General features: G+C 38.5%; 1 protein-coding gene across 4 annotated transcripts in view; it reads left to right on the top strand.

The window, feature by feature from the left end:
* Window positions 1-26,885, top strand: part of CECR2 (CECR2 histone acetyl-lysine reader) — a 180,681-nt gene that overhangs the window by 81,640 nt on the left and 72,156 nt on the right. For all 4 annotated transcript variants that reach the window (XM_060658929.2, XM_060658930.2, XM_060658928.2 and 1 more), the window contains exon 2: window positions 17,444-17,538. In XM_060658929.2, the coding sequence (XP_060514912.1) occupies window positions 17,444-17,538 (95 nt within the window). The remainder of the gene's footprint in view (window positions 1-17,443; window positions 17,539-26,885) is intronic.

Genomic DNA, 26,885 nt, shown 5'->3' with positions numbered 1-26,885 from the left:
TTTTTATGCAGGTCTTAGTTAATCTTGCATGAGTGAGTTAAGTTCTTGTTTTCTGTGTTGGTGCAGAGTTTATTCTTTTCTTCAAAGCAACTTCTCTTGCCAGATAAGTTGCTGACATTAGTTTTGATTCTCACCAATCTCTTAAAATAATGTTGAGTTTTTGAAAAAAACATTATTTACTTGCTCATCTTTTAAATATTCTCTCTTGAGACAGTATTTTTCAGTCCCCTTTCCTTTTTCAAGCAATCATAGCTGATGGGTGTCTGAGGCAGAAAAATAAGTATAGCATACATCCTATATGCCTCACCTCCTCCCATACTTCCATACTTTCTTTCTTAGGTTAAGGCTCTTGTTTTAAGTTACTGTCATTTAAGAGACTCAGCCTCTCTCTCTTGAAAGTCCTAGGTACAAGACTATGGTCGCATTCATTATCAGTAGACCAGTTTGTCCAGGTGAAGGCAATTAGCAGTCTACAATTAGCAGAAATCTGTTAGGGACCCAGGCCGACTTATAACTGAGACCAGACTTTCTCACAGGTGATCCTCTATGCGCCAGAGTGTGCAGAAAAGCAACTTTTCTTCCAGATGTTTGCCATGTTTGTCCCCTGTGATTGGATAGGGTGGTAGTGAATGAAGGACAATTATTCTAACATGCAAGAGACGACAAGAGTAAAGATTGGGAAGTGCCTGTCATTTCTGAAAAATAACGTATTTATTTAGCAGCAGGGAATGGATGGCTTTGTGCTTAACTGCCTGAAATATTTCTTTATGTAATACAGCTTTCAAGTAGCTTCTAGATCTATCTGGTAAGTGAGAAGTGTTCTGGAACACTTACCATTTAGTTCTCCACAAGATCTCTAGCTTAATGGGAGAATATTGAAAAGGTACATTGAGGTCTTTTCTAAATGGCTTTGAATGATAAGCTTAATAGTTTGAGTGCATATGCTCAATTTGGTGAGTTGTGAGGAATCCTTGGAGGCTTCTAAACAAGTGATGTGACAACAGTTGGAGCCAATTTAATATGGCAGCAGAGTAGATCAGTCTATGTTGGAAGTGGGAGACTGGAAGTTCAGGTGAGAACTGACAGTGCACAGCCTGTCTGTATTAACGCAGTGGCAGTGGAGATGGGGAAGAATCCATGGAGTTAATAGTTAACTTAAAATAGAGCTCTCATTCAGTATCCAGCGCTCCCCAACACTACTAAGACCCCAAGAAGTGCTTCTGTATACCTTGTGTCTTAAACCCATAAGTGAGGTTAATTTTTCCTGAAACCAACACATGTATTTGCTGTGTTAGTGAATACCTACAGATTTAATTTTTGGAGTAGTTTTCACAGACTAGGTAATTGTTTAGTGACTTCAGATCAAACTTCAGAGAGTCATAAAACATTTCAGATGCTTTATTTTCATAACATGCTTCTCAATATTCATACCTTTAATTATTATCCCTTGTAATAGCTGGGATTTAGGGCTTCTTTTATTGGGTTATAATCTTAAGGTTAGAATCTTGGCTGATGGATACTGCCTAACTTCTTTCAAAAATATTTCTAAGTACTGTGGGCAGGGACAATTTTGGGGAAATGGGCACAGAGTAGTTCTGCAAGAGATTTACATAATTGCAGTGGAAGAAAGAATATAAATGCATATAATAGGTGAAAAGTGAATTACAAAAATAAAGCATAGTAAATGAACTAGAGAATGATGTTCAGGAACTAAGAGGGCAAACCATACAGATACTAGGGGTTGTGGTCTTAACAGCCACAGGAAGAGCAAGCGCAAAGGTCTGGGGCAGGAGCATTCTGAGGATCTAAGAGGAAGGTAAGAGGCTGCTATGCTGAGGGGAGTGAACAAGAATGAGAGTAGCACTGAAATGATAGAGGGTCAGCAGGAAGGTATTACTAGGTAAGGTCATGAAGGCCATAATATAAACTTAGCATTTTATTCTGAAGAAGATATTTGCACAGAAGTGACATGTTCTGACTTAAGTTTTGTAGGTTCACTGGCTATTATAGGAACACATACGGAAAGAAGCCAGGAGTTGCGCTTATAGGTTATTAAATAGTTGATGCTTAGACAGTGGGTAGTGGAGAAGATGCTAGTGAGATGAGAGATCAGTTTCTAAACCTGATTTGTTGAATGTGAAATGAGAGGAAAAAGAGAAGAATCAGGGATGACTCAAAGTTTACTGCTGGAACAACTGTAGGAAGATTCCATTTACTGAGGTTGAAAATGTCCGAGTGGAAGCAGGTTTAAGGAGGTCAAATAAAAAATTCAGTTTTGGTTATGTTTAGTTTGTTATGCCTGTTTGACTCCCAGTGGTACAGTTCGTTACAGGTACCCAGTTGGATAAGCCAACTTTGAAATCTGAGGATGGGGTATGAAGGTATAAATGAGAGAGAGTGATTGACTAGCATAATGGATGATATTTAAAGTCATGGTTGGATGAACTCATCAAAATGGGTGTAGGCCAAAAGGATAACAAAGAGAGGAGGTTCAAACACAGCCCGAGAGGTATTCACCAATCTTTAGAGTATGAGAAGAAAGGGCGGAAACCAGCAAAGAAGATCGAAAAGGAATACTAGTGAGGTGAGTGTTGTGAAGCCAAGAGATGAAAGTTTTAAGACGGAGAAAATAATCAGGGGCACCCGGCTGGCTCTTTGGGTTAAGCATCTGAACTCTTGATCTCAGGTCAAGTCATGATCTCATGGTTTGTGGGTTTGAGCCCTCATCGGGCTCTGGGCTAGTGGTGTGGTGGAGCCTACTTGGGATTCTTTCTGTCCTTGCCACTGCCCCTCCCCTGGTTGTGTGCACACGCGCGCACTCTGTCTCTCTCTCTCTCTCTCTCTCCCTCCCTCTCTCTCTCTCCCTCCCTCTCTCTCTCTCTCAAAATAAACTTTAAAAAAGATGGGAAGAAATAATCAAGTAGTTTACATACTTCTTTTTTATTTTTTTATTAAAAAAATGTTTATTTATTTTTGAGAGAGAGCAAGAGTGAGCATGAGCAGGGGAGGAGCAGAGAGAGAGGGAGACACAGAATCTGAAGCAGGCTCCAGGCTCTGAGCTGTCAACACGGAGCCTGACATGGGGCTCAAACCCATGAACTGCAAGATCATGACCTGAGCTGAAGTCGGATAATTAACCGACTGAGCCACCCAGGCACCCCAACATACTTTTATATCCGGTGTGATGACGCTGTTGATTACTTTGACTTGGTTACAGTAGAATGTTGGGAATGAAGATTGATTTGCACCACTAATATTGGTGATAATATTTTACACAAAGATTCTTTTTACCATCCCTTGAGATTCAATCATTTTAGTGAACAGTTTCATCCAAAATGAACTACTGTTTAATTGGTTTGAGGCAAATAATCAGGAGCTTCATTGCTTATGGCCAGCTGATGAAATTTCTTGGCTAGTAATAAGTTTTAAAAGGTATCTACATGATTTTAAAAAATTTTCCCAATTCTTAAGTTGTCAGACAAGTGAGTGTATTGCAGTTGGTTAACTGCTGCACATACTTGAAAAGGAGAGATTTGACAGAGTATCTTTGCTCTGTGATTCCTTTTTACTTACAATGCCTAATTTTGGTTAATTTTGGTAGTGACCACATGTACTTTAGGCTCATTACACTTTTGAGGAATAAATGTCTTTCCAGTGCTTTCCAACACTTTTTTATTTTCTTTTTTGATGTTCTGGCCTGTCCTAGAGATGCCAGTTTCATCTCCATTTAAATGCCATCAGAATTTGTAATATTCTGCAAAGTATCTAATATTTTTGTTAGAACCACTTGGTAACCCTATTTCTTGGTTTTGTCCTTTTTTTTTTTTCTTGTATCCATAATCTACTTATATTCTTCCTCTGTCCTTCAAGCTGTTTGTATCAAATTCTTTAATCAAATCCAGAGTCTTCTACCTAATATTCAAGGACCTTTACCAGTTTTTTCTTGTTACCTTTCGACTCCTTCCTGCCATAAAGTTGACATTCCCCACTACAGATGTTGATAAAACCCAATTGGAAAACATTGGATTGTTTGCTTTATTATTCAACTTGATCAAATACAAAACAGCAGTTATGTGGAGAATGAGGGCAGATGGAAGGAAAAACATAAATAGGGAGGATCGATCTGGAAATTATAAAGATTCCTTCTAGATTGGAGCCCAGAGAACCAGAAGGATATGTATTAATAATTGGTGTAGGGGCACCTGGGTGGCTCAGTGAGTTGAGCATCTGACTTCAGCTCAGGTCATGATCTCGCACTTCGTGAATTCAAGCCCCGCATCGGGCTCTGTGCTGACAGTTCAGAGCCTGGAGCTGCTTCGGATTCTGTGTGTGTGTCTTTCTCTCTCTCGGCCCCTCCCTGTTCATGCTCTGCCTCTCTCTCTCTCAGAAATAAGTAATAAAACATTAAAAAAAATAAAAAGTAAATAAAAAATAATTGGTTGTAATGGGATACTTTTTGGAGGATGGGTAATATGGGGTATAGGTAGTGATTCTTATCTGTTTGGAAGTTGAATACGTAATATAATATAATGAATCAGTTAGGCTATGTTTTATTAGAAATAGGGTCATTGTAAAATATTGTTTTCCGTGCCTGTTCCCCTTTCCAGATTTTTATGGTCTCTTCCTTTATGAGAGATGTTATTCTCTTTGATACAGTGGAAAGAGTATGAGTTATGATTCTTGTTCAGTCATTTTCGTAGTAGTATTAACATGTGTAAGTTGCCATAGAAGTTTCAATTTAGGCAATGCCCCATTTCCCAATGAGATGATTCAATAAAACTTTGGGAGTATTGACTTATCATAGTATATAAAACTTGTAATAACACATACGAAATAGTCAAAGTTCTATTTGGAATCTTTATTTTGGGAATTTTACATGAACATTTGAGTTTTTAAATTTAGAAATAAATGCTTTTTCCATTTTTATTTCTAGAAATAACTTCTTCATCATTGTTGGACCACTTTTGAAGAACTCAAAAGTACTCCAGCCTTGCTTCTATCTTAAGTTTCTGAATCAGTTCTTGATATGTTTTCTGAAAATTTTATCCCTAGCCACATGTATTTATTCATTCAATAGTAGGATAGTTTGGTTTTTCACTTGCTCTGTAGGTGTATATTCATTATCATTATAACATAAACACATATATTTCTATTTAAAGTGATTTTTATAATGACATTTAACACCTGAAGTTTAGCTCCCACCCCCAGAGCAGTTACTGAGTCATTGTAAGGGTTTTTTACCTCCTTATAAAATAAATTCAATCAAATGACCTCTGTAAGATCCAAAAGTAGCATTGATTGAGGTTGTTTCAGGCCAGTGTCTCTTTCCTAATTTCTGTTACCCAAAAGTAAAATGAGTGAGTATCTTTTAATAGAAGAAACTTGGCAAATGTATACAATCAAGGTAAATCTCTTTTATAAGAGAGAATTTTGCTGAGAAACCTTTGCCTCAGCCCAGCAGAATCCTGTCTGTTTGCCAGCTTTACTTCTAGGTAAAAACAATTTCAGTAGACTCAGTTGCAGAATGACATTTTGTTTCTTTAAAATTGGATAGGTATCTTTTCCATTGTCGTATTCACACCTGCCATTCAACACACACCACCTTCCTAATACCAAGATCCACTTGGAAATGCTAATCAAGGATCTCAGAGGGGCACCTGGGTGGCTCATTTGGTTGAGCATCCAACTTTAGCTCAGGTCATGATCTTGAGGTTCGTGAGTTCAAGCCCCACGTCAGGCTCTGTGCTGACAGCTCAGAGCCTGGAGCCTCCTTCAGATTCTTTGTCTCCCTCTCTCTGCCCCTCCCCTGCTCGCTCTCTCTCCCTCCCTTCCTCCCTCTCTCTCAGAAATAAATAAACATTAAAAAAAAAAAAAAGCATCTCAGAATCAAAAGAGAATGGATTAGTCTTGAGGGGATAATTTCTTACGGGCCTGATGAAATATTCCTGCCCCATAACCAAGTATCATCAGTACCTCTCCCTCAGCATCGAGCTTGTTAAACACTGCCAAATTCTTTACCTTGGGACATCTTTCCCATTATAAATAGCATATCCCCTTTTGGTTGTAACCTCTCCACCCCCAACAAGATTTCAGTACTGTTTTCTTAGTTATAATCACACCCTGGTCATTTCTAGTTTGTCCTGCCTTTCCAGATTTCTTGATTGTATTTCAGGCATTTCTGCACTTGCACATTCATCTTTTTATTTTTATTTTTTTAAGTTTATTTATTTATTTTGAGAGAAGGTGAGAGAAAAATCAAGTGCAAGTGGGGAAGGGGAAGAGAGAGAATTCCAAGCAAGCTCCATGCTGTCAGCACAGAGCCCAGTGTGGGGCTTAATCCCGCAAACCATGAGATCATGACCTGGGCCGAAACCAAGAGTCGGGCGCTCAACCAACTGAACCATCCAGGCACCACACACATTCATCTTTTAGATTAGTTGTTCTCAGTGGCTAATTTCTTTCAGTTTTCTCTGAACATTCTGTGACACTTACTCTGTGGAGGCACTGGGCAGTACCAGGGGTTTTGACACCGGTCATATTTAGTTTTCATTTTTAGTGGTAACCTAAATTTTATCGAGACCCTTACTGTTCCTACTACCCTTGTGTGAACTGGTTGCATCTTGCTCATCTTTCAGCCTATGCTAATTAATCTCCATAGCAGCATTTTGCTTGCTTATCTCCACAGCACTCTGCTGTAGCAGTCATCACATTGAATGGAAATTACTTATTTTTTTCCTGCCCCTCAGCTCCCCAGTTCTAGATCTTATGCTACATGAAGGTAGGGTTCTTTTTTTTTTAAATACATATTTATTTATTTTGAGAGAGAGAGAGGAAGCGCACACGCCACCAGCAGGGAAGGGGCAGAGAGAGAGAGAATCCCATGCAGGTTCCGTCTGCCATCACCAAGCCCAATATGGGGATCATGACCTGAGCCCATATCAAGAATTGGAAGCTTAACCAACTGAGCCACCCAGGTGCCCCGAAGGTAGGGTTACTATTTTTCTCTTTGCATCCCCAGCGCTTAACACAGAGCCTGGCACATACTGTGTCTTCAGATGCTAAGGATGCCTTTTCACTTTATGGTATCCCACTGGCACATGCCCAAAATACGTTGAACTGTATCAAATTGAACTGATCAAATTGATTCAAAGGGAGCCCTACCTCCCTTCACACACTAAAGTTTTAAATTTTATTTTATTTTATTTTATTTTATTTTATTTTATTTTATTTTATTTTTTATTTTTTATTTTTTTAACGTTTATTCATTTTTGGGACAGAGAGAGACAGAGCATGAACAGGTGAGGAGCAGAGAGAGAGGGAGACACAGAATCCGAAACAGGCTCCAGGCTCTGAGCTGTCAGCACAGAGCCCGACGCGGAGCTCGAACTCACGGACCGTGAGATCATGACCTGAGCCGAAGTCGGACGCTTAACCGACCAAACCATCCAGGCGCCCCTAAAGTTTTAAATTTTAAATGTGTATGTACATTTTTGCCACTCTCACATAGGACACAAGGACACTGTCAAATATGAAAAACAGCATTTAGGACATTACATTGTTTCCCACTTTAAAACTTCTAGGACCTTATTTTGAATATCAAGTCTTTGTTGTTTCTTCCCGCTGCCCCCTTCTTCCCATTCACCTTTCAACTTTAATCATCCTTAATTTCTGTTTACCAATTTAAAATACCATAATATTTTTTCAGGGGTGGGGGAGGATTAGAAATTGTTACCTAAAATTTCTTTGCCCTTTTCTTATCCACATACAGTTAGTTGCAAAGTCTTACTAATTGTGCCTCTGAAATCCTCTCCTTTCATCTCATCCTGTGTATTTCCACTATCCTCTTTCTCATATTGGCCCTATCACTTCTTCCCTGGACTAGGACAGAAATCTTCTTACCCTGTAATCTCTCTAACAATGCGTCCTGCAAACCACATCCAGATTTTAGCCTTTCTCTTTTGATTATTCTTTTTTTTCCCTGTTCTTTAGTGGCTCCCCTAAATACCTAAAATAACTTCCAACTAATCCAGTAGTGAGCTTCTAATGACAGGGAATGAAGACTGCGTAACTTTATAGGCCTAGATCTATAGCCGCAAGTGGCTCCAAACAAATTCTCTGATGAAGTCTCCTGTCTTCAATTCATGCAGATGTTTAAGTTAAAAATATCTTCTCAACAACAAGTAAAACAGTGAAAACAAACAAAAAAATAAAAATAAGACTGACTCTCTAGAAGCTGTGCCATTTTAAACAGATGGTTTCCCATATTCTGACCACACACTGGAGCCCCAGGAACACACGTACCCTAGTTGGAAAGCCTTGTTCCAAGTGGTGAAGTCTAGACTACTTGACCTTGTGTCTGAGGTTGTATATGGTCTTTCAAGAACTTGCTTTTCCAGATCTCTTGTCTGCATGGCTATACAGTATACTATGTCCAGTACTCTAGCCTCATAGAACTTATTGAGGAGCTTTCCAAGTTTTTCAGTGCTCAGAAATTGTTTATATAATAATCATGGGCATTTCCTTATGGGAGAATATCTATGAAACTTCTGAGCCTTTTTTTTTTTTTAACTGCTAGAGCCAGTTTTGATAATTTATGCCTTTTCAGAAAATCATATTCTTCTAAATTTCCATATTTATTGGTATAATTAGTATTTTCCAGTTACCCTCATATTTTAGGGTAGCAGTCATTTGAGGGGAGAAGCTATTTTGGTTTCCTTTCTGTTACCCAGCAGCATAGCCAGTGACACAGCTGTTTCATGGATGGTTGAGAGGAATGGTATGGTTGCAGCAAAGCAGCGATACAGACCTGCTGGCCTTTGGGGACTCCTGGGATAAACCACTTGGCCAACTGAAAGTGTTATAATAGCCAGTTTCAGGTCCCTCACCATTATACCCACTCGAGCTGATTTATACTTTACAGTCTAAATTGGCATGGGGCAGGCCTTTGGGATTAAATTAATTTATACCAAGTTAGAAAGCATCAGCTGCCAAAGTCAGGGGTGCCTTCTGGAGGCTAGTGTGCTTATTTCTTCATGTATTCTAAGCTCACACTCCAGGCATTCTCTCTTGGAAAGCAGCTGGGATAGTCCTTCAGGAAGCCCTGCTTTGCATCTCCTTTGTGTAAGCACAGTTCTGGGTCCTATACAGAAACCCCCATCTTCTTCGGAGACACTGCATTTCAGTTGGTCCTTGTGCAAATTAGGAAGATTTGTAAACCTTCTAAAATCAAATACAGTATGTATGATTATTTTGTCTTTAGACCTTTTTTCCCTTCTTAAGTAAACTCAAATTATTGTACCTGAATGGCAGTAGTACAGATCTATGATCTTGATCCTTTACTTGGAAGTTGAAGAAAAGAAAGTTTATCTCTCTTTACCACCTTCTTTTCTTTAGCAAAAGATTAAAGAAAATTTCGAGAGATGAGAAGTATGTCAAACAATAAAAAGTTACCTGTAATATTATTTAAGAAAAGGTGTTGAGTGGGTGGTTGTTGTCCATTAAAGGAATTGGTGATATTCTTCCTGTGTCGTTTGACTGTCTGTAGTCAGGCAGGCAGGCAGGCAGGACTTTTTAAAGTAACGAATTGTAAATAAACATTTTTCCACGACATATGTTAAAGGCCCTATTTCTCTCCCATTGCCAATCAGCATTCGAAGCCTTTCCCCTTGCTCAGTCCTGAGTTCTTTTCCCAGCAGCCCCTGCTTGTTCTTGAGGGTGGAGGAGGTGGAAAGACGTTAAACAGACTTGTCCCTAATGAGCTGTGACGCCAGCTGCAAAGAGGGCAAATCCTGTTACTCCCTCCAGCTACTCTCTGAAGCTGCAGAGGAGCAGTAGGGATGGGTCTCCCTTCTCTAGGCTGATTGGTGAGTTTACTGCTCCCCCACCCCCACCTACCCACCCCTGCCTCTTCTGTCCCAGAGCATCTTGGCAAAGTTCAGATTTCTGTGCTCACAGCTCAGTGCCCACAGTGAAAAGGAAATACAAAAGGGGAGGAGAGAAAGTGGGGGGGGGGGAGATAGGGGGGATTTTAGAAGTGTATTCCTTATTGCCTTACTCTAAGACTTAAGCTCTGGGTTTGAAGGCCTAAGTAGTAAAGCTTTGAATAACCTGGGTTTCCAAATAGTTCCTTAGAGAACTGTTGGCTTTTATTGGCTTATGAACACGGTAGGCCATGTATTAAAAGGATTTTAATTTCTATTGTCCAGAAACCTCTGAATTTTGAAAAGGCCACTTTCTAGCTCTTCAGTCTTTGCCTTTTTCCACACACTTTCATTGTAAGGAAGATGACATAATTGTAATATTAACATGTTATAGAATATTTACTGTGTGTGCCAGGCTCCGCTGGCTTTTATAAGCATTGCCTCATTTAATCATTACAAAACCCTTGGTGGTGGGCAATTTTTTGTCTAAATTGTGGTAAGAAGCATAATACACAATTTGGTTTCTTAACCATTTTTAAGTGCACAATTCAGTAGTGTTAAGTATATTCGCAATGTTGTGAAACAGAGTTCCAGAACCATTTCTTCCTGCAAATGTGACACCATACCCATTAACGTGCACATTTTTTAATTGATGAGCCAGTTCTTATGTTCAGGAGGATTGAAATTACCTTTCTTCTTTGCTGTCTTCCTATAACATTCTTAATCTTTATTTCTACCACGGGGTGAAAACTGAGGCCTATATATAGTGTCCTTGGTTTATCCATTTGATCCCAACTACTGGGGTTAACAGTAACTAAGGGGAAAGGGGGGGGGGGGGAATCTTTGCTCTCCAGAAGGTTTATCACCTATTCTTCATTCTAATCTTTACTGATTCTGCATTTTAAGTTCTGCTGAGCTAGAGGGGAAAAGTTTACTGATAACTTTGTCACCTTACAAGTTACCATGGCCCTGCATACTTTTTTGGTGGGTTATCTAGATAGCTACTGATTTATGAAGCAAATAGATATACATGTGAAAAGCAATTTTATATTTTGAGACCCATTTTCTTACTGATTTACAAGTTTACTATATTCTATGGGTAGAATGGTGGACAAGGGAGAGGGGTTGAATTTTATTTGTAAATAACAGAATTCCTCTCAATACTTGTGTCATTTGAGGGACAGTTCAAGTCTGCTCACTTCTCCTTGGAAGAGCGGATCCAAATCCCTGATATTCTACCTTTCTATGTAACCACTTTCCTTAGTTGCTCCCTCATTAGGTCATGGTTGTGCTGGAAAAAACAAACCTAGGTTCGCTGGGGAGAAGTTTTTACCAGTCCCCTTTAGCCTGTCCATCATAGTTGAGTATTGAACAAGAGCATTTCATTTTTTTATTTTTGAATTAAAATAAGGATGCTGGGTCTCAGTTTCTGCTGATGATGTTACGAACACTATGGTTGAATCACCAGTGAAGCCTGGTTATTGAAGCAGGCAGAAAATACAGTGAAACCATTTTGTCTTTCCTTCTTTTTCTTTTGTAAATTTCAGATTCACAGATTTTATTAATCATTGTTCTTGATTCATGGCACTCTCATCATTGATCTAGGAATGTTTCATTTTATTCATTTATAAGTGATATCATCTGAAAATCACCTCTATCAGAATTAGATCATCAATATCGATGCTGCTCTCCCATCCAATCTTCTGCCTCCTAGCACCTATGGGAATTTTTAATAATGCAGATGGGGAATAAAAAGTTACCTTAGATTTATTGAAGAAAATATAGATTTGTTATACAAATTAATAATCCAACTATTGGGTGTGTATTTTAAGATAAACAGTTCTTACACTTACTAATTATAACTTGACTAATTTTGATTTTTGCTAACTAACACAGATTAACAAGATGTTAGTAATTTCAGACTTGAAAATTCATAATCTACATGTAAGTGGAATGTAGGTTTAAGGACATCTTATCTTTTGGCCATATCTCCCGTAACCTTTGTAGGTCTTAGCTTTTATTTTGTCATTGAACATCTTGTTTCACTCTAATTTGTCTGTAATTCTACTTGATGACTCTCTGGAAATAGTGATAAAAGGATATTGGCAGTTGATAGTGTTTGTAGAACACTTTAACCAGAAATTTCATGTTATGTTCATATTCTAAATAGATCTATTGGTAGAAATGAGATTCTTCTATAGGGACCAAATAACCCACTCTTTCCACCAGTCACCACTAATCTTGTATTTAGAGGAGATTATTGAGTGGTTTGCCTGGATATCTGAATTACATTTCATTCTTCAGTCCTTTCAACAGGCTTCAGAGTTAGAGGCAGAACTGTAAATTCCACAGATATTGATAACCACATTTTATCTGCATGGTTTGATTATAATCATACATTCATGCTAGGGCTTTTAGATAAACAAGGGGCTTTAGCTTGAGATTAATCATTTGACTATGTTTGGGGTTACATTATAAGGATTTAATTCAGTCCTTATGTCAGAAGTTGAATTTTGAGCTTTCTTATATGTTTTAGAGCATTTTGGGTCTATGGCATTATTTCATTTCTTTTGGTAATTATGCCTTTTGTTTTTTAAATCAGATTTATTCATCTTCCACGTGTTCTCAAATCCTCCCCTTCTTTATTCCCACAGCTGCTGTTTTATTTATCACAGACTCCGACCTTTTATCTTCCAGAATAGCACTTCCCAAACTATATATGCATATGAATCATGGGGCTCTTGTTAAAATGCACATTCTGGATTCTCTAAGTCCATAGTGGCTCCTAGGTGCCCTACTTCCTGCACCCTTCCAGGTGATGCTGACACTTGCCTCCATGGTCCTTACCTCTGGTACCACTCACAGTCATTCTGCACCCTGCTCTCAGAACTGTTTTTCTGAGATACAGATCTGATGATTTCACTCTACTTCAGACTTGATTGCATATAGAAGTAAAATCTACATTCTTTAATGTGGTTTTCATGGTTTTCAGAGAAGGTCCTCAAGGAATAGGCCTGTCCTATCTATGGTTCTCTAATTGCCCTCTCCACTTTGAGGAGGGTCCTTGGTACTTTCTACACATGACATCAGCTTTCGCATGCTCTTCCTTACTGTGCATTTGCCGGGTAAGAGTCTTCCCTTCAGGGCTCTGTGCGAATCTTACCTCTTCGACAAAGTCTTACTCTACACTCCTCAGTTTCTCTAGTCTTCTCCATTTTCCCTTATCACTTTGTATATTTAATGTAGCATTTGTTACATTGTCCCCATAATTCTGTGCTATCATTCAGTCAAGAAAACATTTGAATTTCTACTGTTTTCTGTTTGCTGGGGGAGACAGTACTGAACACAATGACAGATAGATAGATAGATAGATAGATAAAATTTTCCATTCTGGCTTACATTTTAGCCTTCCCTCATTCCCTCCCTTCCATCCATCCATCCATTCATCCTTCCATTCATCCATTCATCCATTCATCCATAAACATATTAGGACCTCATTCACTCTTGTATCTCTATTACCTGGCATATAGTAGGTAAATGAAATTCAGTCAAGAAAATATTTGAATTTCTACTGTTTCTGGTTGCTGGGGGAGACAGCACTGAACACAACGATAGGTAGATAGATAGATAGATAGATAGATAAGATTTTCCATTCTGGCTTACATTTTAGCCTTCCCTCCCTTCCATCCATCCATCCATCCATCTGTCCATCCATCCATCCATCCATCCATCTATAAATATATCGGGACTTCATTCATTTTTGTGTCTCTATTATCTGGCATATAGTAGGTGAATGAAAATTATAACTTAAAAAAAATTTATTTGAAAAATTTTTTGATGTTTATTTATTTTTGAGATAGAGTATGAGCTGGAAAGGGGCATAGAGAGAGGGAGACACAGTCTGAAGCAGGCTCTAGGCTCTGAGCTGTCACCACAGGGCCCGACTCAGGGCTCAAATCCATGAGCTATGAGACCATGACCTGAGCCAAAGTTGGATGTTTAACTGACTGAGCCACCCAGGAGCCCCTATGTATATAAACTTTTTAAAGTTAATTTGATGACCACCTACTATTTGCTAATTTCTGTGCTAATGTTATAGGTAGGGCCACAGAAGAAAACAAGAATGTTCCTTTTCCATAAGCACCTTATGTAGATGAGTAAAACTAACACTGTTATGTTAATATTAAGGAACAGAAAGGTCATTCAGTGACTCAATTGCTATATTTTATTGTTGCCTCTTCAGAGGACAATATCATTAGGTATAAACTGGACAACTAGAACTTGGGTCTAATGAAAGTTACCCTGAAAGAAAGGGAAACATTCTTGTCCAGCGTTTCCACCTAAGCCAGAGGGGAATGTCTGTTGGTGGGAAGCAGGAGATGAAAAAGAAACGGAATTCATAGCTTTAACTGTTCCTGTATGAATGATTTTTTTTTTGTAGTCTCAGCTTAAAAATTAATGCAGATTTTACATTTTTCTCTGTAGTAGGACTCCTATAAAATTAATGTTTTGAATTATTTACTACTGAATAAAATTCATCCACATATATCCTGTGGCTTCTAGGAATCCTGCCAGACCTCCATTTAATTTGGTACTTCTGTTCTTTAAAAACACTAAGAAGCATCAGTTTGTACTGACTATAGCACCTTTAGTCAAGAATCACATTGTGCTATTTAATTTAATTTAGTACACTGATGAGGAGGACAGCACCTCAACAGGAGTGTATAACAATATGTGAACACACATCGTGTTGAAGGAGTTACTGGAGGAACCAGCAAAGTGAAACTTGACTAGGAAGATTTTAATAGATAAAAGTTTTTCATGTGAAGGACATACAGTCCTTGGCAGAAGGGGGAGCAGATAGGGATTTCTTTCTTCTTAGGGGAATGGTACATGTGAGGGCTTGGTTGGGAGTGATGGAAGTGGGTTATTGTTGCTGTTACAGCCATCAGCCTTTCTAGGATAGAGAGCATAGGCCAGTAGGAAGCAGTTTACTCTGTGGGAAGAGCCTGGGTGGGGTGGTCTGGGTTTCACTGAGTTCTGGCACTTTTTGCTGAGTACAACAGGAGGAGTCAGTTAACCTTCCTGGGCCTACCTAGTTTATTTATCCTGACATTGGGGGAGTTGAAATAATACCATCTATAATTGACCCTCCAGCTCTACCATTCAGTAATTCTGACTTCTCTATCAAACGAGATGGCCTGGGATTTTTTGCTTCAAGGGTTCAGCTTCTGTTATAATTGCAGTTTGCTTCGGAGTGTTGCCCAGTGACCAAGCATAAAATATGAACCATTCAAATCTTCCCTTGTTTTGCATCACATTTACTTCTGTCAGATCTTGAGTTCGTGTTTCCTCATTGCTGCTATTTCTCTTGTTTGGGAAGTCCTTCAGAATCTTTCTCCCCAGGCTTATGTTTGTGTTTAACCTCACCTCCCACCCTCCACCGCTAGAATTCATCTTAAATACACAGCAGCTGTGCCCTCTCAATAAAAATAACTGTAGTGAGTCTTCTTTGTCTTCCAAAGAAAAGCCAAACTCATTAGCTCAGTATTCAGTATCAGCTATCAATCTTAGCTCACATTACTCCCCTCATATGATCTAGAGAACAGTTAAACTGAAGCCAGTATCCTCTTGGTGTCCTTGCTCCCGTTGTTCCCTACACCTGGTTATGCCCTGCACTCCCCCCACATTGTCACACAGCCACAGTTTTCCCATCTCAGGTGCCACCGTCTTGATGCAATCTCTCAGGCTTCCTGCAGCCAGAAGTAATCCTTTTCTTCTCAATTCCCATAGCACCTATAGCACCTTTTCTGTACCTAATATAGCACCTTTTCTGTACCTAATGTGCTAATTAGTTGGTATGTCTACCTTTTTTGTATTCTTATCTCTCTAAACTAAACTCCCCAGTGCTTAGGAAGTACTATATTATCTTACATAGGGTGGGTGCCCAGTAAATATTAGTGGAGTGAATGAATTCTGGCTAATTATATTTCAGATCTTTGTTATCTCTGATTGGTAAAGTTTCATGTTTTTCTGGATAATCTCTAGAATGTAGAAAAGAACTCTGCAAACAGGAATTAATAAACTAATATAAGAATAAGAACCATTACTGTAGATGTGTTATAATTCCCAAGTTTGTAATTAAAGCAAGCAAAATGTTTGCAAGCCTCAGCCTTGTCTTTGAATTTTGAGTCTCATTCACCTAGGCTTTCAACGCAGTATAGGGCAGATGAACCTTTTCAAGTGAACCACCTCAGGGTAGTTTCTGTTTTGCTTATTTGTGTCGGTTAATATGCTTAGCAGTTTTTTGTTTTATGAAAGTTTTACAAGTGATTACCAACTTGAGAATTTTAAAAAATAATAAATGGAGCAGTTAACTTACAAAATCATTTTTTTTAATTATTTTATTACAATTATAATTGTCACAAAAACTTTACTGTTTTTACAGTAGAAGCAGACTACCCTGTTAAGTATGCACTGCCCTGTAATTGGTGTTAAGGCCAGAAATTGCTTCTTATGCACAACTCAGGCTTTCAGAGCCATTAATATGAGCCTTCAAAGTTTGGTTTTTCTGTGGTTATAGATCTGGTCAATACAATAAGCAGTCAAACCATAAGCTTGGCAGACCCTTGGGAGATGGCCTGCATGCAGAAGACATCATCCTGGTTGAAACAGTGCTAGCAAACTTTGTGTCCCAGGAGTTGATGACTTAGAGGAAATTCCACCATCTTAGAAAATACTGGTTTATTATGGGAGATTGAAAAGAGAAATAGGATCTCCTAAAATTTCCCACTGTCCCTTTTTGTCCAAATAGCTCCTCTCAACCAATCTTTGGTCAGAATAGTGTACTAAGACCAGCTAACTATTTGGCATTATCTGCTTGAATCCCAAGGAAGGAAAATATATCTCACCTTGGATTAGACCATTAACATAGACATTACCTCACTTCTCTCCAGATGATGTAAGATTAATCTCAGTTCTAGCAATCTCCTGTCATCAGTCCTCAAAATAAGAATCGCTACATTGCTCATTACCAGTGCTTTTTCTTTTCAATAAATTAGTGGTTCTTTAAAGCAGTTGCAGATGGTGTACCTGTTAAAACTGTTAAGTGAATGACTAATACTTTTTAATTATGTATTTGCCCCTTTATTCTCCTCTTATTAAAGTAGAAGGCATTGCAGCATATTTGTAGAAGTTAAGGTCTTTGAAATTATGTTAGCTAGCACGGACTTATAAAAAGAGATATGTGTGTTCTCACATGCAGAAAAAAAGGAGTGGACCTTGGTAGTGGAGCAATGGGAGAAATAAATTCCATGGAAAAACAAAAAGTTGAACTCATTGCTCTTCTAGCAGTAACTATGGGAAGAAAGGCAGAGTTCATCCATGGCAAGCAGTTTGGCTGCTCTGACCGTATAGTGGCTTAGAGGGTGATGTCAATAGTGTGGGTAGCAGGAGGGGAGGGACAGGTAGATTTTAAGGAATCTCTATGTTTGATCTCTCAATTTCTCTCTCTTACCTCTTAGGAGTTAGAAGCAGCTCTTCACAGAGATGATGTAGAGTTTATCAGTGACCTGATCGCCTGCCTGCTTCAGGGCTGCTATCAACGAAGGGATATCACGTGAGTAATCCTGATTTTACTATGTATTTTGTGAATAAAGAACTAATTAACCAGGTGCCATGATGTTTCAGGTCTCCTGTAACAAACCAGAATTGATCCTTAGTTTGTGGCATTTACAAATGGATTCCGCAGACTTGTGTTCGGCTCATTTTGCAGTTCAGTTTTAATTTTATTATAATCCTTGAGTTTATTTCACTCTCACAAATCTATATCCTTTACTTTTGGATCCACCAGTTAACATAATCAAGTATAGAATTTCTTCCTGTCAGTATATGCCTTTCTTCCTGAGTTTTATAGAAATTATAGTCTCTTGCAGTACTGGTAAAAGGTAGCCTAACAAATTAAAACCAGATTTTACATTTCTGCCACTTGAGTATCTTCTATTCATATAACCAGTAGTTATAACCATAACTACATAACATACATAATGTTTAATATGGAGCTTCTAGTCTCCCTCACACCATAACTGCTAAGTAAACCGCTTTCCAATACATTTGAGATTTGTAGAAATTTGGAGCAACATTTTATTTGTGTATATAAATAAAGGATCTTCTTGATAAGGCCTCATTCCTTGTTTTGACCCTAACTTGATAACACGTTTTCTTCACTACTACATTTCTATACAGAGCAGAAGTGTATAGAGCCAACTCTTAAAAAGCTGAGACAAAATGGTTTCCCGGTTTTTACTCTCTGGTGCCATGCAGGGCAGGGGTTTGGAGTGTTATGGTTTGTATTTTTCATGCAGTTAAAGATGGTATCTCAAATACTTCTGTTCAATTAAATCTACTCTTAGGTGTCTGCTTGGGCTGGGAAACTAGGCCCAGTATTAAGGTGCAATAAACTTGTCATTACAAGATGAGTGAGAGATTGATGAAATGCCATTTTGTTCAGGGTAGAAGTTTGTATCCCTTAAGGGAGAGTTATTGCTCCTGGACTCACTGTGTTAATATAATGACTTTTTTCCCCGAGAATACCCAGATGGTTGTGCTAGACAAAGAATAGATGAAAGGGGGAAATCATCTATTGTTTTACTACTTGAACATGATAATTAAGTTCTTCCATTCTTTTATTGGGATGTAGATTTGGGAGTTTATGTGGTTTTTAAGCACAGTTGTGGTCATAGCGTGATAGAATTTTACATTTTCATATCTTGAATTTTTTCATTGTAACAGTTTATTTTCTTAAACCACCTTTCCTTTAAACATGATTGTCAAATGATTCAATTTGGTAGCTGGACATTTGTGTCTAGCTTTTAACTGTTGTAAACAGGCTATAATGCATAGCCTTGGACATAAAAGTTTGCTCATCTAGTGAATTGTCTTCTTAGTATAAATTTCTGGAATTGTGGCCACTCAGAGGAAATGTCCCTTTAAGATTTTTAAAATGAATTGCCAGGCTGCCCACCACAGGGATTGCTCCATTTTATCCTTGAACCTTCAATGAATGAAGGCATCGGATCGCTTGAAACCTCCATCTGGATATTGCCCACTGTTTGCTGGCCAGCACGTACTGGTATAACAGACAGACACTCTCAGGGCCTTCATGGAATTTATAGTATTATGCAGGGGTGGTAGGGGTTCACTAATAATTACAGTAATGGTTATATTATTACTGTGATAAGTGTTCTAAAGTATAAAAATACAGACTGTTAACAGAGCATGTAACCTCATATGAGAAAATGATACGTGAACTGAGCCTTTATATTTGGACTTCCTTAGGCCAGTGCCCATGTCTTATAAAGCACAAGAAATAAGTAAATGAATAAATGAATGAATGAACAAATGAAATGACCAAAGATTTACAAGTAGAAGGAGTGATAACCTTAGAGCAGAGCCTAGAGATTATAGACTTAGAAGGTCTCATGTGGTTCAGAGGCGTGATTTGTTTACAGTCTTGGCCCCCCAGTGTTAAATTGTAATTTGTTGCCAACATCTAAAATGAGATGTCACATTTCAAATTCCAGCTTATAGCTTTTAGAAAACATCTAATGGTCTGCTAACCATGAAGACAGCCATCAACTAGAGGGCAAACAGGGTCTGGTCTGCCTTAGTCTTCAGCATTCCTGATTACTCTCCCTTGAGGAGGCTGATTGTCACTCATCATCTGTCATGTTCACTTGGCCCACCATATTTATTTACTTTTATTTATTTATTTTAACATTTATTCATTTTTGAGACAGACAAGATTGTGAGTGGGGGAGGGACAGAGAGAGGGAGACACAGAATCTGAAGCAGGCTCCAGGCTCTGAGCTGCCAGCACAGAGCCCTACATGGGGCTCGAACTCATGGACTGTGAGATGACCTGAGCCAAAGTCAGACATTTAACCGACTGAGCCACTCAGGTGCCCCTCATCTTAATGATTAATTGATTTTTAAACCTCCCGGTCCCCTGCACACATTTTGGTTTAAGGAATCCAATATGGCACAACAGGAATTGGAGCCTACTAGGCTTTGTAGGCTGGGTTAAGAATTTGGGGGTATAATCCTAAAAGCAAGGAGAGCAGGTAAGCATCCTGGGCAAGCAGGGGGGTAAGCAGGAAGACCAGTTAGGGGCTAATCAATTAATCGGGGGAGAAAGGAGAGATGTAGACAGAGGGACTGTTATGAAGGTAAAATTAACTAGACTTGATGTCTCTAATCTTGACCAGTCCGATAGGTATAAAGTTGTTTTAATTTGCATTTCATTGATCAGTCTTCACATGCTCAATATCTTTTCTTGAGGTTTATTGGGCACATTTGAAATCCTTGTATACTTGAACTTCTTGTTGTATGCTTGGGTCATTTTACTGGTGTGTTGATTGAAGATCAGGCAAAAGAAATGCTCACTTAAAATTTGTGAGGCTTGGGGGGGCCTGGGTGGCTCAGTCGGTTGGGCGGTCGATGATAGCTCAGGTCATGATCTCGCAGTCTGTGAGTTCGAGCCCTGCATCAGGCTCTGTCCTGAGCGCTCAGAGCCTGGAGCCCGCTTCCGATTCTGCGTCTCCCTCTCTCTCTTCCCCTTCCCTGCTTGCTGTCTCTCTGTCTCTCTCTCTCTCAAAAATAATAAACAATAAATTTAAAAAAAAAATTGTGAGGCTTTTCTCCTCTTGGCTCTTCTGTTTCACTCTTGCACTAGAGTCTTCCTTTACCCTTGCTAGTGCTGGACATTGCCCATAACATGCCAGCCCCTAGGTGCTAGTAGGATAAAACAGTGTTCTATCTCTTGTGGAGACTATGGTCTTCAATGTGTGACAGTGGAGGCAGAGGGGACAGTCTGTGGTTAAACATTTAAATTGCTAAAGTCATCTCATCATTTATGGAATAAATCTCCTCATCCCTGTTGGTGTGATATCTCTTTGATCTTTTACTAAGTTTTTGCTCATGTTAGAATTTTCTTGGTTCTTTGTAATTGTACCTGTCAGTCTCTTTTGGCTCTGATACCACACTGTGTGTCCCTAATATTTTCACTAGTTTTGTGAGCTTTGCCTTAGTTTTTTCATGAATAAAATGTGTTTAATGATAATATCTACTTGTTGGATTATTGTTAAGGATGAAGTAACATTATGTATATGAAACAGGGATATCGTCTGAACACAACTAATAACAATGAGTGATTATTCCTTTATATTATATTTTAATGTTCAATGAGGATAGTCCCTCTAATTAATCCCTCTATTTAAAAATTGTCTTGAGGCGTGTGGGTGGCTTGGTTGGTTAAGTGTCCAACTCTTGATTTTGACTCAGGTCATGATGTCACAGTTTGTGAGTTCAGGCCTCACATCGGGCTCTGTGCTGACAGTGTGGAGGCTGCTTGGGATTCTCTCTCCCTCTCTTTCTCCTTCTCTCTCTGCTCCTCCCCCACTTGTTTTCTCTCTCTCTCTCTCTCTCTCTCTCTCTCTCTCTCTCTCTTCTCTTTTTCTCAAAATAAATAAACTTTAAAAAATCTATTTACAAAAAATAGAATAAATTTTATCTTTATTAATCTTGCTTCTTCATTCTTCTGGAAAATGATTACTTTATCTCATCATGTTCTATAAGAAATCCCCTTATATTGATTGGAGTCAAATAAACCTATGAGTAAATTCAAGCAGAATTGACCTCTTCACAATATTGAGATTGCTTTTTTATTCAGACTCTATTATCCAGTAAAATTGTATAGCCTGATTCATCTATGTCAGGTAACATACCTGGCTATCTTAATTTTTGTTGCCATTGAGAGGAGAATCCCATTCACACTGTTAAGTACTTTGGAAATATATTCTTCTGAATAGATCTTGAATCTGCCCAGTTTATTGATCCTGATTATTTTTTAAGTTGCTTCTCTTCTGATATTCTAGGATTATCATCCCTCTTTCCTTTTGGTGTTTTTATTTCTTGTCTCTTTTATGCTGTACTAGTTATCCACTATGATGTAACAAATTACCCTGAAATTTACCAACTTAAAAACCACAAAATATTATTATATCACAGTTTCTGTGGGTTAAGAATCTGGCTGCAGCTTAGCTGGGTGTGTCTAACATAAGATCACTTACAAAACTTCAATCCAGGTACCCAGGACCTTGACTAGGACTACAGTCCTGTCAAGGCTTGACTGGAGCAAGGATCCATGTATTTATTTTATGTTGCTGCGTAACAAATTTCTCCAAACTTAGTAGCTTAAAAAATCCATTTATTATCTCAATGTTTTATAGGTCAGAAGTCTGCATGGGGCTCACCCGGACTGTCTGCTCAGTTTCTCACAGGGCTACAGTCAGGGTGTCAGCCGGGCCGTGTTCTAATTTGGAGGCTTACCTAGGGAGCAGTCCGAGTTCAGTCAGGTTGACAGCAGAGTCCTCTCCTTGCAGTTATAGGACTGAGGTCCTCATTTTCTTGCTGGCTGTTGACTGGGAGCTGCTGTCAGCTCCCACAGGTCACCCACAGTTTTTTTTCCAAGTGGCCTCTTCATGGCTGTTTGTGTTCAAGGCTAGCAGGAAAATAGCCCTTGTCTGTCAGGAGAGAGTCTTATCTGATATAATCATGGAAGTGACATCCTTTTGCCATATTCTGTCGATCACAGGCAAGATATAGACAGTCTGTCACACTTAAAGGGAGAGGATTGTACAAGGGGATGAATACCAGGAGGCAGAAATCATTCTGGGCCTCTTAAAGGCTGCCTGCTATACATGTTTTTATCATATTGACCAGATCTTCCAGAACAAAACTAAATAATAATGGTAAGATGGGGGCACCTGGGTGGCTCAGTCAGTTAAGTGTACGACTTCAGCTCAGGTCATGATCTCACTGTTCATGAGTTCGAGCCCCGCATCAGGCTCTGTGCTGCCAGCTCAGAGCCCGGAGCCTGCTTCAGATGCTGTGTCCCCCTCTCTCTCTCTGCCCATTGCTCGCTCGCTCTCTCTCTCTCTCTCTGAAAAATTAATAAACATTAAAAAAAATTTTAAAAATAATGGTAAGATGTATGTATGCTTGCATCTAATTACATTTACTTAGTTATTAATATTTCATCAATTGTGTGGGTAGTTTGATGGATTTTTTGTGGACAAGAACCAATTAATTGATTTTTGCATAATCATATTTAGTATTAATGGATCTATATATATGTGTGTGCATTTGAATTATACATATGAATCATATCATATATAAACATATAAGAATCATATATATGTGAATTATCAATGAGAGATTTTGACTTGCTCCTTTGTAAAATAAATGGCTGTAACCAACTTGTTCTTCATTTAATTTTATTCCTCCTGTATTTACCATAAGTCTCCACCAAAAATTATAGAAAAGTATGTAACTACTTTGATAAAAGTATGTAAATACTTTCCTATAAACATAATTACTTTGAAAATAATGGTTATATATAAAATAATGGTATTTAATTTAGAATCTACCTTTTCTCATCATTCATTATATTTTCACTTGGGTTCATTTCATTTTTTTCAGTCTTCTGGTGAGAAAAAGAAGAGATGGTATGAAGTCATCTAGATTAATAAGGTCCATTTTACAGGGAAGGAGACATAATCCAGACAGTTTATTTATCAGGTCATGTGCTATTTAGAAGGTGAATAATTCCCGGGGCACCTGGGTGGCCCAGTCAGTTAAGCATCTGACTTTGGCTCAGGCCATGATCTCACAGTCTGTGAGTTTGAACCCCGCATCGGGCTCTGTGCTGACAGCTCAGAGCCCTGGAGCCTGCTTCAGATTCTGTGTTTCTCTCTCACTCTGCCTCTCCCCTGCTCATGTTCTGCCTATCTCTCACTCAAAAATAAATACACGTTAAAAAAAAAAATTTTTTTTTAGAAGGTGAATAATTGCCACAAAGAATTGAAAGAACAAGAGTTTGAATATTAGAATCTGAATTTTAGGCCTATAACTCAGACCCTTTCATATTTTTTCTTAACATAAAACTAATGCATTTTTGCAGTATTAAAAATGGTTTTTTTTTCATGAAACAAGTGTTGTTGAGGATGTGGAGAAAATGGAACTATTGGTGGGAATGCAAATTGGGGCAGGCATTGTGGAAAACAGTATGGAGGTTCCTCAAAAAATTAAAACTACCCTGTGATCTAGTAATCACTCTACTGGGTATTTACCCAGAATACAAAAACACTAATTTGAAAGGATATATACTCCCCTATGTTAATTGCAGCATTGGAAGCAGCCAAAGAATCCATCAATTGATTAATGAATAAAGAAGAGTGTGTGTATATATATATACATATGTGTGTGTGTGCACACGCGCGCGCGCACACACACACAGGAATATTATTCAGCCATAAAAAGAATGAAATCTTGCCATTTGCAACAATTCAGTGGATCTAGAGAGTATAATGCTAAGTGGAATAAGTCAGTCAGAAAACAAATATCCTATGATTTCACTCATATGTGAAATTTAAGAAACAAAGGAAGAAAAAAAAGAGGAGAGACAAACTGACTCTTAACTATAGAGAACAAACTGATGGTTACTGGATGGGAGGTGAGTGAGGGATGGGTGAAAATGTGATGAGTATTAAGAGCACACTTACCATGATGAGCACTGAGTAATGTTTAGAATTACTGAATCACCATATTGTACACCTAAAACTAATACGACACCCTATGTTAACTATACTGGAATTCAAATTTTAAAAAAACAATAAAATTTCAAAAATATAATATTAAAAAAAAATCACCATAGTATAGAGTAGGCATCCCCATCCCCTTCCTGAAGATGGGGTAGGTACAGGATGAGCTGTACAGACTAGGTTTTATTTGTCACATAAGTATATATACCTAGAGGTAAAAATAGCATTTATAGATTTCAGAATGTATTTTTCTCATCAAAACTGTGTTGGCTCACCAGTCACATGCAAATGCCCAGTTTCATTCTGTCATCGTTTCTTCTATGTCCTCTCCACAGTTTATGCCTTTGTAAGACCGCACAGAGGCCAGAAGTGGGAAAAGTGCATTGCCTGCTCCCCTTCCACAGTGCTGAATTATAGCAGCTTTTATAAGTACTTTCCTCCTTATCACAACAGTGTATCAGTTACTCCTAAATGATTTCTTTTGAAATGAGGGATTAATTTCTTTAAAAAAAAAAAGAAAAGGCCTCAGTCAGATTTCATAAAATTTCAAATACTTGTAACGGGTAAGAGAGAAAGGAGTTTTTCCCCTCCCATTTTGCCAGCAGCTACTTCTTTGACTTTTCTGCTACTGAAGGAAAATATGAAAGAGAGTCTCAGATGGACAGAAGGGAAAAAGAGCCCAGGGCTCTCAGTCCTCTTAATATTCATTGTCCTTTGGTATGGGGGGTGGGGGGGAGGTGGGGAAGCACAGGTCCTACCAGTAGTGATGAAGAGTTCTTCCTGACAAAGCAGAACCTGCTGTTCTGTGCTGGGGCAGGGAGGCAAGCAGTTTTCCAGCATTTTTCAAACCACATTCTGCTAAACACACCTATAAGATGTCAGAGTATTGTGGAAAACAATCAGTTAATTTTATCTGTTTAAGTACAGATGAAATAAAAATATTTCTGGATGGCCAGATAAATTTGGGGACTGGCAGCCCAGAGACTTCTGAATTAATTGTTCTGGAATGAGGCTCTGACCTCAGCCTTTTAAATACTTGTTATTATTGATATATAATATACACACAGAAAAATGTGTATTCTGTAGTTCTACAGTTAAGTGAATACTTAGAGAACACACCTGTATAATGAGCACCCACACTAGAAAGTACACTAGGGGGCACCTGGATGGCTTAGTTGGTTAAGCGTCCAACTTCACCTCAGGTGCTGATCTCGCGGTTCCTGAGTTCAAGCCTTGATTGCGTTCTCTGCTGACAGTGCAGAGCCTGCTTCTGATCCTCTGTATCCTTCTCTCTCTGTCCCTTCCCTGCTCACACTCTTCTGTCTCAAAAATAAATAAACATTTTTAAAAAATGCTACAATGGGTTTTACTTTTTCCATTGAGAGGAATTGCCCAAAGTGATGGTCATTTTGTCCCACGAGTGGTATCCACTAGCAATTAGAGTGAATGCACGCTCTCTGAAGTTTTACTTTCATCTCATCCTGAAGGGAAGTTTGACAAATGAAGTCTTGGCTTTTCTGGTTCTGAGATTTACCTGATATGTGGAGGTAAGACAGCTACTTAATCTCTTCATGTATAACTTGCCTCATCTCAGAATGAGAACAGTACTAAAGTTATTGTGAGGCTTAAATGAAATAATTTATGAGAAGCCTTAAAACAGTCTCAAGCTACTAATAAATATCAATTTATTGTATCAGTGTATGTAGAAACATTTTCATGAGTTTCTACACGTGCTGAGTAGAAAGCAGACATTGGTTCAAGCAGCTTTCCATCTCTTATCTATTATGGTTTGCATGTTTTGAAACTGGGGTCAGCAGACTTTTTCTGTAAAGGCCCAGAGAATAGATATTTGGGGCTTTGTGTATATCACATGATCTGTTGGAACCACTCCACCCTGTAGTGCAGAAGCGGTGCCTAAATGACTGATTGGGGCTGTGACATTTTTAGAACTTTATGCACATTGAAATTTGAATTTTATAACATTTTCACATGCCATGAAATAGTACTGTTTTGATTTTTTTTTCCCCCAAAGCATTTACAAAAGGATGGTTTTTTACATTCTTAGCTTACAGGTTGTTTAAAAAAAACAGCAGCAAAAAAGACAGGCAAGCCAGATTGGGCCCACAACCCATAGTTTGCCAGCTCCTGTTTTTAGAAAACTAAAAATGATTACTATTCTAGTTTCTACTAACTCATTCTAACCTTTAAACTAGCATACGGAACCCACATTTGTTTTTCATTGCGTTCTGCAAACTGAGATTCTTGCCTTTACAGGATAGAATAATGCTTGTTTGTTTATCCTTAC

The sequence above is a fragment of the Panthera onca genome, chromosome B4, assembly GCF_046562875.1.
Source record: "Panthera onca isolate mPanOnc1 chromosome B4, mPanOnc1 haplotype 2, whole genome shotgun sequence".
NCBI lineage: Eukaryota > Metazoa > Chordata > Mammalia > Carnivora > Felidae > Panthera > Panthera onca.
Note: the sequence above shows the minus strand (reverse complement) of the source record. Positions and strands in the feature narration are given on the sequence as shown.